Source organism: Dendropsophus ebraccatus, chromosome 1, assembly GCF_027789765.1.
Source record: "Dendropsophus ebraccatus isolate aDenEbr1 chromosome 1, aDenEbr1.pat, whole genome shotgun sequence".
Lineage (NCBI taxonomy): Eukaryota > Metazoa > Chordata > Amphibia > Anura > Hylidae > Dendropsophus > Dendropsophus ebraccatus.
In genome coordinates, this window is record NC_091454.1 from 224,518,939 (window position 1) to 224,536,809 (window position 17,871).

Genomic DNA, 17,871 nt, shown 5'->3' on the forward strand with positions numbered 1-17,871 from the left:
CCGTGATGTTCCTGCAGCACCGTCACCTCCCCGGAGTGCCAGATCTGTGCCATCATCTGGTAAGAGACTTCCATCTATTGGGGGAGTGTGGAGGGGTGCTGATAGAGGGAAGAGCGCTCAGGAGGCGTCTCAGGGGCAAAAGACTGGTGATGGTCCCCGGTGGCTAAGTGGCCCTAAAAAGGACTCTCTGCCAAGGAGACCAGGCCCTATCCAGTGCTGGAGATGCCATGAGACGGGACATATGTCTGCCCATTGCCCTCTTACCACTGAGCCCATGGAGTGTGACGCTAGCCGGCGTCAGTCGCTATTTGCAGAACCGTCTTTTGTTGCGGTCACTGGACTAGAGACTGAACCACAAGTCTGCAACATTACTGTAAATGACTTCCCTGTTAAGGCGTTGCTGGACTCAGGAAGCCTTGTCACCCTGGTGCATGCCAGCCTGGTGACTGGGGACTTTGTGCCAAAAAGACATATGAGTGTGGTATGCATACATGGCGATACAAAGGTTTACCCTATAGTACTGGCTAATGTCGGGACTGAACTAGGCACGGTACAATATGAAGTGGGTGTGGTTAAAAACCTTATGCATAATGTGATATTGGGGCGTGATTTTCCTTTGTTCTGGGCTCTATGGGGAAAACAACAATCCCCTGAAAGGAGTGAGGAGACCCCTAAGTCTATTGCATTACCCACGGTAAATGATAAAAATGTACAGGATGAAAATGATGCTTTTCCTTTGCAGGTCCTGGCTGGTGAGGAAGAGGCTCCTCCCACTGCGCAGAATGTTCCAGACTTAGAGGTGTCTAGGGATAATTTTGGTACTGCACAATTACAGGACCCCACTCTCAGAAATGCGAGAGAGCAGGTCACTGTTATGAATGGGGTACCTCAGGAACCAGAAGCTGAGAAAAAATTTCCACATTTTTCTATGACTAATGATCTCTTATATAGAGTCACTAAGATTAATGATGAGGTGGTGGAACAGCTTCTGGTGCCTAAGTCGTACCGGCGTCAGGTACTCGACATGGCCCATAATCATGTCCTTGGGGGCCACTTGGGGACAGATAAAACACAGGAGAGAGTCCTCCAGAGGTTTTATTGGCCTGCGATTTATGCTGACATAAAAAAATACTGTGAGTCGTGCCCCACATGTCAGCTTAGCGCTCCAGTGTCGCATTTTCGCAGTCCTTTGGTCCCACTCCCCATCATAGAGGTACCTTTTGACCGGATCGCAATGGACTTGGTGGGTCCCATTGTAAAGTCGGCTAGGGGACACCAGTACATTCTAGTTGTGTTGGACTACGCGACCCGCTATCCTGAGGCTGTACCCCTAAGAAACACTGCCTCTAAAACAATTGCACGGGAATTGTTTTATATGTTTTCCAGGGTGGGGATCCCCAAGGAAATCTTGACCGACCAAGGTACCCCATTTGTGTCAAAGGTAATGAAAGAGCTATGCAAACTGTTTAAAATCTCACACCTACGTACCTCTGTATATCACCCACAGACAGACGGGTTAGTGGAGAGGTTTAATAAAACCCTGAAACATATGTTAAAAAAAGTGGTGGAAAAGGATGGTCGTGATTGGGATCACTTACTACCTTACCTGATGTTTTCTATTAGGGAAGTACCCCAAGCGTCCACAGGGTTCTCTCCCTTCGAATTAGTCTATGGTCGTCACCCTAGGGGTTTGTTGGATATAGCGAAAGAGACATGGGAAAGTGAGTCCACCCCATACAAGAGTGTTATAGAGCATGTAGCACAAATGCAGGACCGTATAGCCACTGTAATGCCCCTAGTAAGGGAACACCTCCAGAGGGCGCAAGAGGGCCAAAGCAGAATTTACAATCGTTCTGCAAGAATCAGGACATTTAGCCCAGGTGACCGGGTACTCATTCTTGTTCCCACGGTAGAAAGCAAATTCTTAGCAAAGTGGCAGGGTCCCTATGAAATTGTAGAGAAGATCAGTGAGGTCAACTACAAGGTACACCAACCAGGTAGAAGGAAGCCTTTCCAAGTTTATCACATAAACTTGATCAAGCCCTGGAAAGACAGGGAATCCTTGGTGGCGACAAAGCCTGTTGGTCATCTGTCACCACCAATCCCTCCGGTCAGGATTGGTGACACTCTATCAGTGTCCCAGAAGCAGGAAGCTAAGGAGTTCCTGCAGAGAAATAAAGACAAGTTTTCTGACCTACCAGGGCGTACGCATCTAATTAGTCATCATATTGAAACTGAGCCTAGAAGCAGAGTAAACCTGAAGCCCTATAGGATACCAGAAGCACGGAGGGAGGCGGTATCATCTGAGGTAAAACGTATGCTTGACCTAGGAGTCATTGAGGTGTCCCAGAGCGAGTGGTCCAGCCCGATTGTGTTAATCCCAAAGCCCAATGGAACTTGGAGGTTCTGTAATGATTTTAGAAAGTTAAATGAGATCTCCAAGTACGATGCCTACCCCATGCCCAGGGTAGATGAGTTGATAGAAAGGATGGGTAATGCCAGGTACATAACTACCCTCGATCTCACTAAGGGCTACTGGCAGATCCCACTCACTCCTAAGGCTAGAGAGAAGACTGCATTCTCCACCCCTGATGGGCTCTTCCAATACGTAGTGATGCCATTCGGGTTACATGGAGCCCCTGCCACTTTTCAGAGGTTGATGGACTTGATTCTGCGACCACATCGTGATTACTCCGCTGCCTACCTCGATGATGTGGTCATTTTTAGCCCGGATTGGGAAAGTCACCTCTGTAAGGTCCAGGCGGTGTTAGATGCCATAAGTGATGCGGGGTTAACCATCAATGCAGAGAAGTGTGCACTAGCCTTAGAGGAGGCCAAATACCTGGGATACATTATTGGGAGGGGGTTAGTGAAACCACAACTAAATAAAATTGAGGCAATACAGAATTGGCCTCAACCCCTCACAAAGAAACAGGTCAGAGCTTTCCTGGGTATTACGGGCTATTACCGGAGGTTTGTGCCGAATTTTGCTTCAGTTGCAGCCCCACTAACTGACCTGACAAAGGGTGCGAAGTCCGCAATGGTGACATGCACTCCAGAGGCTGAGAAGGCTTTTCAAAGCCTTAAGTCTGCCCTGTGCCAACAGCCTGTGCTAGTTACCCCTGACTTTAGGCGAGAGTTTCTAGTACAGACAGACGCCTCTAACACAGGGTTAGGTGCCGTCCTCTCACAGGTCGTGAATGGCGAGGAGCACCCGGTGATGTACTTAAGCAGGAAGCTATCCCCGGCCGAGAAAAACTACGCCATAGTTGAGCGAGAATGTCTGGCAGTGAAGTGGGCCCTAGAATCCCTGAAGTACTACTTACTAGGCAGGAGATTTAAGTTAGTGACAGACCATGCCCCCCTAACATGGATGAAATTAAACAAGGAGAAAAATGCAAGGGTGACTAGGTGGTTTCTTTCCCTCCAAAACTTTAATTTCATGGTGGAACACCGGCCAGGGAAATTACAGGCAAATGCTGACGCCCTATCTAGGGTACACTGTCTGTGGAGACAAAATGCTCAGCCCTCCGGTCTGAAGAAGAGGGGGGGGATATGTGGACATGTCACTGGTAAAGTGCTCGAGGGGAGGTACATCTCACCCAGGTTGATACATAGTGTGAGATGGTGAGTCCAGGAGGCATCTGTGCTCAGCAGTGTTATGCTGCTGAGCTATTATTTATTATTGCCGGGCCTGGACTTACATGGAATGGCAGGTAGGTTTTGGTAGTGGGACTTGCCATTCCCTCCCCCTCGATCCAGTGTGGGTTTTGGGATCAGGTGAGCTCTGATCCCAATCAGCCTGAGAAGGCAAAAGGTGGGCTCAGTGTACAGGTCCTTGCTCTCAGGCAGGAGTAAACAGCCTGCATGCTGTTTGGTGAGAGCTGGGAAGACAGCCGCTGCTGGGGCCTGTTCACACCCCGCAATACTGCCGACTGAAGTGTCAGAGAGGTAACCTGCTGTGTTAGTTAGCGCCCAGACGGGCAAGACCTTTTTGTTTTGTTCTTAAAGCACAGTGTTGCTATATTTCTGTTATGGACTGTTTATGCTGCAAATAAACGCCAAGCTGTTATTTTACAAGTCCAAGTCTGCTGTGAACTGTGTCCAAACACACCATCCCCCGGGAAGATCCCTACAATTGGTACTGGTGAAATGGATGAACCCCAAAAGTGCTGTCATATTGACTGTCGGTTCCGAATTATAGGTTATAAAGTTTATAGTGCGCACTGAGTTATTACATTAACACACTGATGGTTAAGGCAGTTCTTGTTTAATCAAAGGCAGCTAATATATATATTGAGGGCGTGTGTTCTTCTACTAAGGCTTGTGTCTGTATTTCATTGTCTGAGGAACAAAAAGTGTTACTTGAGTAGCACTGTTTACTCACGTAAGCTTTAAGGAATGTAAACAACTCAACGAGTTTAAAGGGTCAGAGTCTTATTGTAATGGCTTCAATAAATATACAAAATAAGACATCCTTAATGGTGGGTTTACACAGGCAGATTTATCTGACCAATTTTGAAAGCCAAAGTCAGAAATAAACTTGAAAAGACAAGGAATCTCAGTCTTTCCTTTATGACCTGCACCCTGTTTATAGTCTGTTCCTGGCTTTGGCTTAAAAAATCTGTCAGATAAATCTCTCTGTGTAAACGCACCATAACAGTTCCCACTTTGAAGCCATTATTAAAAGCAGATGATCTTTATTGCTAGGTCAAAAAGGCTGTTCCGCTGTGTGTGTTCTGAGGTTTTCACTACTTTGAGGACAATCTTTTAGTGGGATTACAAAGGAAGGTCAAATTCTAGTCTACTCCTGTCAAATACGGAATTATGGGTGTGGCCTTGCTTCTTCTTTGTTTATTGGTTTTTGGACTCTTCTTAATCACCTGAGAAGGAGAAATTAGCATACATAGTTGAAGTTGGTAGCGAAAGCTAATAATATGTATAACCAGTAGAAAGAGGAAGAGTGTTTTTAATTAAAAAAAAATTGAACACAAGAACAAGGGGACATAATCTGAGGTTAGATGGGGTCCATAATATAAGTATCAGATACAGATGATCCCTTCTTACCTGTCCTCAGGTTATATATGTGATATATTCTCCATAATATAAGTATCAGATACAGATGATCCCTTCTTACCTGTCCTCAGGTTATATATGTGATATATTCTCCGTAATATAAGTATCAGATACAGATGATCCCTTCTTACCTGTCCTCAGGTCATGCTGGAGTTCCTCCCGGACTTTCTTCTCCCCTATCTCCTCTAGAACAGCCAGGGTCACCTCAGCCCCATAGGAGTAGTTATAGTAGTCATTGATCAGACCGGCCACGTGTTCTGGATCTTTCCCAATCAGCTCGTCCTTTGGAATCTTTCTATATTCTTCTCTTACTTCCCAGACACTTAGTTTCTCTATGAATCTCTGTAAACCCTTCTCCTCCAGCTTCTTCAGAACCGTCACCAGGACCTCCTGTAATGTCCGCCCCATCACTATAGTATAGAGAGTCGGCCTTTTTCATGTGGATGTTTCTTGTGAGATCACTTTATCCCGTCCCCTATGAAAATGGATGTTTTATTAACAAGGCATTGTTCTCTATTTATCAGTTAATATAATAGTGTATAATAATACTAATAATAGTATAACAGGGTAAAACACAATATCAGCATATGCTTTATATAACAATCACTGGGTACCACACATAACTGTGTACATCTCCTGACAGAGTGTCAGTGATCATGTTGTAGTGAATAGCTGATCTCACACCATACATCTTAGGATACATGAGGCCAGATTTACTTAGGCCCCCTTCACACGTCCGGAAAATCTGTCCGGATTTCCTATCAGGAAATCCGGACGGATTTCCGGACTCATAGGCTAACATTGGACACGGACACCCTTCCGGATTTTTCCAGAAGGGTGTCCGTTCCGGAAAATAGGAGTGGATTTTTTAGATCCTGTCCTATTTTCGTCCGGAAATCCGGCACGGACGCCCCCATAGAAGTCTATGGGAGCGCCGGAATCACGGGCATTTTCCTGATGTATATCAGGAAAGTGCCCGTGATCCCGGAATGGTAGAGAGCCAGGACCTCACCACGGGGCCGACCGCCCGCCCGCTCGCACGCTCCGCTCGCCCGCCCGCTCCGCTCCGCTCGCCCGCTCCGCTCGCCCGCCCGCCCCGCTCGCACGCCCGCTCCGCTCCACCCCCCCCCCCCCTCCCGGAAACTCACCACCGGCCCGCCGCATGCTCCGGACCTCCGACCGCTGCCGCCGCCCGGATCTCTGCACTGCACTCTGCCCGGACCTCAACCTCGCTGCCCGGACAGAGCAGGATCCAGGACAGGTGAGATTACCCCTTTAGGACTACTACTCCCACCATGCTCTGATGGAGTTGCCAGGCCATGATGGGAGTTGTAGTTCTGCAGCATGTGGCCATCCAGGTTGCAGAAGTACAACTCCCATCATGGCTCTGCTGGCAGGCCATGATGGGAGTTGTAGTTCTGCAGACTGTGGCCATCCAGGTTGCAGAAGTACAACTCCCATCATGGCTCTGCTGACAGGCCATGATAGGAGTTGTAGTTCTGCAGCCTGTGGCCATCCAGGTTGCAGAAGTACAACTCCCATCATGGCTCTGCTGGCAGGCCATGATGGGAGTTGTAGTTCTGCAGACTGTGGCCATCCAGGTTGCAGAAGTACAACTCCCATCATGGCTCTGCTGACAGGCCATGATGGGAGTTGTAGTTCTGCAGCCTGTGGCCATCCAGGTTGCAGAAGTACAACTCCCATCATGGCTCTGCTGACAGGCCATGATAGGAGTTGTACTTCTGCAGCCTGTGGCCATCCAGGTTGCAGAAGTACAACTCCCATCATGGCTCTGCTGGCAGGCCATGATGGGAGTTGTATTTCTGCAGCCTGTGGCCATCCAGGTACACTAGGGGCTGTGTGGGTACCTGTGATTTATGTTGGCATACTAGACCATCTCATCAGGAAATCCTGAAGGTTTTTCCTGATGGTTTCCTGATGGTAAAAACGGATTACTGTCAGGAAATCCTGATACTATCCTGATGACATTTGAGGTCTCCTGATCAGGATTTCCTGACAGTAAAAACTGACACGGACGTGTGAATGGGGCCTAAGATCCTCACACGCTACCACGGTGGAGCGGTGATTGTTTTTCAGAGGAATCCTGAAAAGCTGTACAGATCACTTTCTAGGAGCGCCAAACTTATCACAGAACATGAAGCCTCAACTTAGTTTTAAGAATAGTGGCCAAAATGAAAACTGCAAGATTTCAGGTTTACTTTATAACAGAAAAAGTAAAATGAAAAAAAAAAAAAAAACAACAACAACAATAATTGATTTAAACAATAGGTCTCTTTGCCCTGCAGAATCTGTTGGCACTATACAAATAAATATTATTATTTTCTGGTCACACATTCCCGGTTTTTACCTAGGAGTAGCAGGTGACATACTTTACTAGATCGTCATGGACTGAAAGGTATAGCAAAGCCACTGCCATAGAAACGGAAAAGAAAACTGAGAGGAGACTCCAGGACAAGTCACTGACTATAGAGGAGAGAACTGAGTGGAGACTCCAGGACTAGTCACTGACTATAGAAAGAACTGAGAGGAGACTCCAGGACAAGTCACTGACTATAGAGGGTACTGAGAGGAGACTCCAGGACAAGTCACTGACTATAGAGAGAACTGAGAGGAGACTCCAGGACAAGTCACTGACTATAGAGAGGACTCCAGGACAAGTCACTGACTATAGAGAGAACTGAGAGGAGACTCCAGGACAAGTCACTGACTATAGAGGAGAGAACTGAGAGGAGACTCCAGGACAAGTCACTGACTATAGAGAGAACTGAGAGGAGACTCCAGGACAAGTCACTGACTATAGAGGAGAGAACTGAGAGGAGACTCCAGGACAAGTCACTGACTATAGAGAGAACTGAGAGGAGACTCCAGGACAAGTCACTGACTATAGAGGAGAGAACTGAGAGGAGACTCCAGGACAAGTCACTGACTATAGAGAGAACTGAGAGGAGACTCCAGGACAAGTCACTGACTATAGAGGAGAGAACTGAGAGGAGACTCCAGGACAAGTCACTGACTATAGAGAGTACTGAGAGGAGACTCCAGGACAAGTCACTGACTATAGAGGAGAGAACTGAGAGGAGACTCCAGGACAAGTCACTGACTATAGAGGAGAGAACTGAGAGGAGACTCCAGGACAAGTCACTGACTATAGAGGAGAGAACTGAGAGGAGACTCCAGGACAAGTCACTGACTATAGAGAGTACTGAGTGGAGACTCCAGGACAAGTCACTGACTATAGAGGAGAGAACTGAGAGGAGACTCCAGGACAAGTCACTGACTATAGAGAGAACTGAGAGGAGACTACAGGACAAGTCACTGATTATAGAGGAGAGAACTGAGAGGAGACTCCAGGACAAGTCACTGACTATAAAGAGAGAACTGAGAGGAGACTCCAGGACAAGTCACTGACTATAGAGAGAACTGAGAGGAGACTCCAGGACAAGTCACTGACTATAGAGGAGAGAACTGAGAGGAGACTCCAGGACAAGTCACTGACTATAGAGGAGAGAACTGAGAGGAGACTCCAGGACAAGTCACTGACTATAGAGAGAACTGAGAGGAGACTCCAGGACAAGTCACTGACTATAGAGAGAGAACTGAGAGGAGACTCCAGGACAAATCACTGACTATAGAGGAGAGAACAGAGAGGAGACTCCAGGACAAGTCACTGACTATAGAGAGAACTAAGAGGAGACTCCAGGACAAGTCACTGACTATAGAGAGAACTGAGAGGAGACTCCAGGACAAGTCACTGACTATAGAAAGAACTGAGAGGAGACTCCAGGACAAGTCACTGACTATAGAGGAGAGAACTGAGAGGAGACTCCAGGACAAGTCACTGACTATAGAGAGAATTGAGAGGAAACTCCAGGACAAGTCACTGACTATAGAGGAGAGAACTGAGAGGAGACTCCAGGACAAGTCACTGACTATAGAGGAGAGAACTGAGAGGAGACTCCAGGACAAGTCACTGACTATAGAGAGAACTGAGAGGAGACTCCAGGACAAGTCACTGACTATAGAGGAGAGAACTGAGAGGAGACTCCAGGACAAGTCACTGACTATAGAGGAGAGAACTGAGAGGAGACTCCAGGACAAGTCGCTGACTATAGAGGAGAGAACTGAGAGGAGACTCCAGGACAAGTCACTGACTATAGAGGAGAGAACTGAGAGGAGACTCCAGGACAAGTCACTGACTATAGAGAGAACTGAGAGGAGACTCCAGGATAAGTCACTGACTATAGAGGAGAGAACTGAGAGGAGACTCCAGGACAAGTCACTGACTATAGAGAGAACTGAGAGGAGACTCCAGGACAAGTCACTGACTATAGAGAGAACTGAGAGGAGACTCCAGGACAAGTCACTGACTATAGAAGAGAGAACTGAGAGGAGACTCCAGGACAAGTCACTGACTATAGAGAGAACTGAGAGGAGGCTCCAGGACAAGTCACTGACTATAGAGAGAACTGAGAGGAGACTCCAGGACAAGTCACTGACTATAGAGAGAACTGAGAGGAGACTCCAGGACAAGTCACTGACTATAGAGAGAACTGAGAGGAGACTCCAGGACAAGTCACTGACTATAGAAGAGAGAACTGAGAGGAGACTCCAGGACAAGTCACTGACTATAGAGAGAACTGAGAGGAGGCTCCAGGACAAGTCACTGACTATAGAGAGAACTGAGAGGAGACTCCAGGACAAGTCACTGACTATAGAGAGAACTGAGAGGACTACTATATCTAATAGTCGCCCTTTACCCATGTCGCTGTACATTATAGTTGCCCCTGTCCCTTGTTGCTGTACTTATTAGTCTTCCTTTATACTTTAGCTGACCTTATAGCCATCCCTGTTGCTGTAACTAATAGTCATGTCCTTTCTGTACTTGATAATCTATCCTGTCCTCTGTTGCTGTACCTGATATTCTCCATTGTTTTCCATTAGGCCCTGTGCACACAGAGCAAGAACGGCAGAATTCCACCAGCCTCCGTGTCATAATGACAATCTATGAGAGGCTCGCACGCTGCATCTCTCGGCGCTAAAGAACGAGGCTTGCGAGAGAAGCCGTGCAAGCCTCCCATAGATTGTCATTATGACACGGAGGTAGGCAGAATTCCGCCGTTCTTGCTCTGTGTGCACGGGGCCTTAATGTTCTTATAGCTAGCCATAACTGTACCTGATATTCGTTGCTGTCATCTGTTGCTATACCTGATCTTCACCTCTGTTATTGTACCTAATAATTGCCTGTTAGTGTATCTGATAATCGCCACTGTTAGTGTATCTGATAGTCACCGCTGTTAGTGTATCTGATAGTCACCGCTGTTAGTGTATCTGATAGTCACCGCTAATAGTGTATCTGATAGTCGCCGCTGTTGGTGTATCTGATAGTCTCCGCTGTTAGTGTATCTGTTGGGGGTTCATATTTTGTACCACGATCTCTAGATTTTATTGGAGTGATAATGGTGAAAAAGAAAGATTTTGATAGCTTTTTATACATTTTTTTCTGATATAATATTAAAAAATCAGCAATTCTGGCATTTTTTCCCATTTTTCGCTTAATGTTTTTTTATTTTTTATTTATTTTAATAGGCAAGGAGGTAATTTAAACTTTTATTGTGGTTTATATTATAAAGGATTTTCTAAAAGTATTTTTTCAAGTTTTTATATTTTACACTTTTCCTTTACAGTTAAACATGCAATCGTTATATTGCATATACTGATCTATGCTATGCCATGGCATAAATTAGTACTATGGGCGATCTGTACAAAGAGTCTGCCTGAGAGCAGACTCTATCTACAGACTGCCCATCCAACAGGAAGGAGGTAAGTGTTTACCCCCACGTGCCATGCTGCTGGGGTCGCGGTGAGTCAGTGACAGGTGCTTAACCTGTCACTGACTTCCTTACACATCACGATCACTATGCATTGCGGTGTTAAAGGGGTTAATGACAGGCAGCTGCCGGACCGTGGCTGCCTGTCATTATCTCCACCTCTGGCTACACTGATGTTTATGGGATCGCTTGTATTGGGGCGGAACCGCACACATTTACTGCCCCATTAGTGCAGGAACATATATATACGTATTGCTGACGTGAAGGGGTTAAAGGGATTATGCAGTGTTAGAAAAACACAGCTACTTTCTTCCAAAGACAGCATCACTCTTGTCTCCAGATCAGGTGTGGTTTGAAATTAAAGGGGTACGTCGGCAAAAATCTTCTTTCAAAACAACTGATTTCAAAAAGTTACACAGATTTGTAATTTACTTCTATTTAAAAATCTCCAGTCTTCCCATACTTATCAGCTTCTATATGACCTGCAGGAAGTGGTGTATTCTTTCCAGTGTGACACAATGCTCTCTGCTGCCACTTTTGTCCATGTCAGGAACTGTCCAGAGCAGGAAAGGTTTTCTATGGGAATCTGTTGCTGCTCTGGACAGTTCCTGGCATGGACAGAGGTGGCAGCAGAGAGCACTGTGTCAGACTGGAGAGAATACACCACTTCCTGCAGGACATACAACAGCTGATAGGTACTGGAAGACTGGAGATTTTAAAATAAAAGTAAATTACAAATCAATATAACCAGTTGATTTTTTTTTTTAAAAAGATTTTCACCTGAGAACCCCTTTAACCCCTAGACGACCCTGGGTGTACCCGTACGTCCTAAGGTCACTAGGAGTGTTCATAGGGGGGCCGTGCGGCTGCTGCTTGCAGCCCGGGACCGCGGCAATTAGCGTGCACGGTCCGATTGCCTGCTAATTAGCTTTCTAAATGCAGCTGTCAAAATTGACAGCTGCATTTAAAAAGCAGCTTTTGCCCATCCCCGGTGCATAGTGGGGGGGGGGGGGGGGGAAATCGCCACCCCCCACTGCTACGTGGTCGCGGTGGAGCGTTCCCCGCGTCTCATACCGGCCAGGGTCTGCCCTGTAATGGCGCTGATCCCGGCTCGGCACTCTATTGTTTTCGGCTGCAGCAGCAGAGAGCAATAGAATGCCTATCTCATTGATCTATGCTGTATTACTATACTATTTCATTATTAATAAAATTAAATAAAAGTGTGAATCACCCCCCTTTTCCCATTTTATAAATAAAAATAAATAAATGAACATGTTTGGTATCACCACGTGCGTAATCGTTTGAACTATTAATTTATTTCATTCCTGATTTCACACGGCAAACAGCGTAAGCGCAAAACAATTCCAAAGTGCAAAATTGCGCATTTTTGGTCGCATCAAATCCAGAAAAATTTTAATAAAAAGCGATCAAAAAGTCGCATATGCGCAATCAAGGTACCAATAGAAAATACAGATCATGGCGCAAAAAGTTACACCTCACACAGCCCCATAGACCAAGCGCTATAAGCCTGGGAATAAAGCGATTTTAAAGAAAATATATTTCTTAAAAATGGTTTGAATTTTTTACAAGCCATCAAATAAAAGTTATACATGTTATATATCGTTGTAATCGTACCGACTTGAGGAACATAACAAGACAGTTTAACCCCAGGGCGAATGGTGTAAAAACAAAACCTACCCAAATAAAAAAAAAAGTGTTTTTTTTTTTTCTTTCAATTTCACCACATATTTAATGTTTTTTTTGTTTTGCAGTGTACTTTATGGTAAAATTCAGCCTGCAATTGCAAAGTACAATTAGTGGCGCAAAAAATAAGGGCTCATGTGGGTTTCTAGGTGGAAAAATGCAAGTCCTATGGCCTTTTAAGCACAAGGAGGAAAAAGCGAAAACGCTAAAATTGAAATTGGCCCAGTGCTCTAAGGGTTAAGCTCCTTTCACTTCAATGGAACTGAGCTGTAAAACCTGCCCCCAAACTGTAGACAAGAGGAAGTAAGCAGCCATGTTTTTGTAAATGCTGGATAACCCCTTTAATTGCAAAAGTGCCAAAACTTGTTAAGAGGCTGCAGAGTAAGAAAGTTTAAAATTGTTTTACTTATATTTATTGTAATGATACACTTTGTGTTTTTTATGTTTTCTAAGGCTAGATAATTCACACATAATAGATCTACTGCAGATTTCACACTGAGAATTCGCAGCCACTGAGCGGGACGTGCAGACGCCGGGAGCCCCCAAAGCAAGCCGGAGAGCGGAGCAGGTGCAGTATGCTCCAGCAGGCGGGGGGTTAACTTGCATACTCGCAGCAGGATGTCAATCTCGCTGCGAGTATGTATTCTCATAAAAAATACAAGGCATTGGATCCGGCATGTGTGAATCTAGCCTAAGTGTGAGTATGCATATTCAAGTGAGCTTCGTACAGAAGTCACAGAGCTGATTTCCATTAAGACCAACAGTCTTAATGTAATGGTGCGTTTACACGTAACGATAATTGGCCCGATCATACAATTAACGATGTCGGAGTAACGATTTTTTTCCATAACGAGCAGCGTTTAGACGGTACGATATATCGTACGGAAAATTCGTTGTGCGATCGTTTTGCGAACGCTTAAGCCTATCTCACACATTGGTTAAATCGGCGAACGACTGTTCACACGGAACGATTTGCGAATTTTTTGCGAACGACGATTTGATAACATGTTGAAAGATCAAAATGAGCGATGTATCGTTCGTCGTTTGATCGTTCGCTGCGTTTACACGTACGATTATCGTTCGAATTCGATCGTTATCGCGCAAATTCGTACGATAATCGTTACGTGTAAACGCACCTTTAGTCCAGGGTTTAGCGCCGTTTGATTTAGACAACCTGCTGATCACTTTCATGCTAGAATCATACAGCAATTTTTGGGATAAGTGTCAGTGCAGTTTTTGTGCCAAAACCAGAAGTGGATCCAACAGGGAAGAGAAGTACGAGTCCTCCCTTTATATTCTCCATCCCAGTTGGATCCACTTCTGGCTTTGGCACAAAAACTGCACTGACACTTATCCAATGAATACCATGTGTGATATCAGCATCAATGCAAAGTATTTTTTAGTGTGACACAAACAAATGTTAACTTAAATCTATGACAGACTCCTCCAGTGCTTACAGGTTACTACAGCGAGATATACCAAACTATACTAGATATACAATCTATACTATACTTTATATACCAAACTATACTATATATACAAACTATACTATACTATATCATCCAAGATCCACTGACAGTAAATACCCACATTATCAATAAACCCCCAATAATAATACTGATAATAATGCTCACAATGCCAGAAGAGTGCGATCGTGGAGGTCCCAGAAGAGAAGGATACAGCAGGCTAGAAATGATATGATGAAGGAAATGTTAGGAAAAAAGCAGAAGAAAGGCAGTAAAACCTGTGTGTTAGGTCCTATGTACTGACTGTGTCACATTCCTCATGCCGCATTCTCTATAGACAGGTCTCAGGTTTCATGTATATAATGACCCCTGACCACAGATAAACCTTAGGGTCCTATTCCACGGGCCGAGGAGGGCCCGATCAATGATGTAAACGAGCGGCGATCTGCTAGATCGCCGCTCGTTTACTGGGCCTATTCCACGGCCCGATGATCATTGAGCGAGGGCTGCAAGGACATCGTTACTGATGTCCTTGCAGCATCATACATTATGTGCAGGTCTTCTTCTCCGCGCTGTCTTCATCCCAGGGTCCCGCGCTATGTATCTTCTGAATGGCCGGTCAGCTGACAGATCACACTTAGCAAATCACAGGCAGCGGCGGTCCCGGCCTGTGAGTGGCTGAGCGCTCCGTCAGCTGACCGGCCATTCAGAAGATAGAGAGTGCGGGACCCTGGGATGAAGACAGCACGGAGAAGAAGACCTGCAGGTAATGTATGCTGCTGCTGCTGCCGAGTCGTCGGTCGCCCGATTTTAGATCTGGCCCTAAATGAACGATCAGCCGATGACAGAATCATCGGCTGATCGTTCTCTCTATTTCACCAAACGATAATCGGCCGAATCGGGCCAAATTGGGCCGATTAGAAAGAAAAACTGCAATGGGACTAAAGAGGAGTAGGCCAGCATGAACAGTGCGGCAAGAGCATAAACAGTATATGGATAATGGGAAGAGATATACAATAACTCCAATCACTAAGAGGAGAGAACAAAAGATGTAGATTGAATAGGGAAAAAATGAGAGGAATAACCTCAACGGAGATTAGAGCCAATATAAAGCAGCCATAACATGTAATAATCTCCAGCAAAAATAGCGCTAGGGGCGAACACAGTCAGGAAACCCAATGAGGTGTTTGTAATATCATGAAGTTATAGTTCTATAAGAGTCAGAGGCGCAGAATTGTAACCATTGACTTCAAGTGGCAGTGTGTCTCCAGGGTGACAGCAATCAGGTCCTCATACCAATCAGGTCCGCATACCACTCGTCCAAGGTGGGGCGGTCCACGGATTTCCACTGCCTAGGCACAATCGTTTTTGCAGCTTAGAGCAAGTCGCGCCTAAGTGATTTTTTTCACGCAGGATTGAGGAATAGGAAACACGAATAGAAGCACTGCTTCTGGGGTGCTGGGGATAGAGATATCTGCAATTTCATTAATAAGGAGTAGAACTGTTTTCCAGAACCCTTGAAGCTTTGGAAAGCTCCACCAAATGTGTGCCATGGTTCCTCCCGCATCCGCATGTATTCAAAGGAATATTTGGCGGTGCTAGGGACGCCGGAGAGGATAGCAGACAATGGCAACAGGGCACATTGTTTGACCACATTGTAGAAACGAAGAGGGGAAACTTTGGGGGGGTGTCAAGGAAGGTCGGGGAGAGCCCTGGTGTGAGGGTCGGGATATCTGTAATGGGTGTCAGGGGGCCTACTCTATCCAAAAGGGCATAAGGTTTTCCAGCAGCCGGCAGGGATGCTAGGGTATGGCGGATAGTATAGGACAAGATGGTATGGTCATGTAAGAAGGGGACCAGGTCCAAGGGAGTTTGGACAATAGTCTAGGGCACTAAGCCTGTGCTAAGAGCCTCCAAAGTTTGCAAGAGGAATGCTGAAATAGGTCTAAGACCCGAGCATGCACAAAGGCGAGCATGGACAGGGACTGTCTGCAGCAAGTAAAGTAGCCTGGGGAGAATAGTCATTTTTAAAATGTTGATTAATCCCGAACCAGGAGAACTCCTTCTGGTTTCAAGAGTTCAAGTCTTTAAAAAAGCACATAAATAAGGGAATGAAGTTTACATCAAAGAGTTGTGTTAAGGTCGGACGAATAAGAATGCCTAAATACGCTATACACGCCTTGGACCATGTAGACGGGAAATTAGACTTAAGAATGTTGACCGAATCATTGTCATTTTATAATCATAATCAATTTATTAATAAAAAATCAGCTCCCGCTGTGAATGAATGAAATCTCTACTTCTCTTCTCTTGAATACTTTGTTTTACAAAGCTGAATGTGTTGACAACAAAATCCCACACACATCATCAATGGAAATCACATTTTTTACCCAATGGTGGCCTGGAGTCACACACAAAATTAAAGTGGAAAAACACCCTCCAGTCTGATCCAACTTTTATGTAAGTCACACTGATTATTGTGTGTGGCCTCCACGTGCCTGTATGACCTCCCTACAAGGCCTGGCCATGCTCCCGATGAGGTGTCTGTATGACCTCCCTACAAGGCCTGGCCATGCTCCTGATGAGGTACCTGTATGACCTCCCTACAAGGCCTGGCCATGCTCCCGATGAGGTACCTGTATGATCTCCCTACAAGGCCCGTGCATGCTCCCTATGAGGTGGCTGTATGACCTCCCTACAAGGCCCGGGCATGCCCCTGATGAGGTACATGTATGACCTCCCTACAAGGCCCGGGCATACTCCTGATGAGGTGTCTGTATGACCTCCCTACAAGGCCCGGGCATGCTCCTGATGAGGTGTCTGTATGACCTCCCTACAAGGCCCGGGCATGCTCCTGATGGGGTGGCTGTATGACCTCCCTACAAGGCCCGGGCATGCTCCTGATGAGGTGTCTGTATGACCTCCCTACAAGGCCCGGGCATGCTCCTGATGAGGTACCTGTATGACCTCCCTACAAGGCCCGGACATGCTCCTGATGAGGTGGCTGTATGATCTCCCTACAAGGCCCGCGCATGCTCCCGATGAGGTGGCTGTATGACCTCCCTACAAGGCCCGGGCATACTCCTGATGAGGTGTCTGTATGACCTCCCTACAAGGCCCGGGCATGCTCCTGATGAGGTGTCTGTATGACCTCCCTACAAGGCCCGGGCATGCTCCTGATGGGGTGGCTGTATGACCTCCCTACAAGGCCCGGGCATGCTCCTGATGAGGTGTCTGTATGACCTCCCTACAAGGCCCGGGCATGCTCCTGATGAGGTACCTGTATGACCTCCCTACAAGGCCCGGACATGCTCCCGATGAGGTGGCTGTATGATCTCCCTACAAGGCCCGCGCATGCTCCCGATGAGGTGGCTGTATGACCTCCCTACAAGGCCCGGGCATGCTCCTGATGAGGTGGATGTATGACCTCCCTACAAGGCCTGGACATGCTCCTGATGAGGTACCTGTATGACCTCCCTACAAGGCCTGGACATGCTCCCGATGAGGTGGCTGTATGACCTCCCTACAAAGCCCGGGCATGCTCCTGATGAGGTGTATGACCTCCCTACAAAGCCCGGGCATGCTCCTGATGAGGTGTATGACCTCCCTACAAGGCTTGGCTGCGAGTAAGTCTGCCCATAGAGATTACAGGGCAGGGATCCGCAGCGGATCCCACTGCAAATTCGCAGCAAATCCGCTGCGGATCAGTCGTGTGTGTTTGTACCCTAAAGGTATACAGTACAATAAAAGTACAATAAAAGTACAATAAAAGTGTT

At 46.3% G+C, this 17,871-nt stretch overlaps 1 protein-coding gene across 1 annotated transcript in view; it reads right to left on the bottom strand.

Annotated features, from left to right (window-relative positions):
• The window catches only part of LOC138785269 (uncharacterized), a 98,647-nt gene extending 84,331 nt beyond the window's left edge, over nt 1–14,316 (bottom strand). The window contains exons 1-2 of the mRNA XM_069961062.1: nt 14,264–14,316; nt 5,208–5,551 (exon numbers count right to left, since the gene is read on the bottom strand). Coding sequence (XP_069817163.1) covers nt 5,208–5,484 — 277 coding nt within the window. The 5' untranslated portion in view covers nt 5,485–5,551; nt 14,264–14,316. The remainder of the gene's footprint in view (nt 1–5,207; nt 5,552–14,263) is intronic.
• Nucleotides 14,317–17,871: the final 3,555 nt, after the last annotated feature.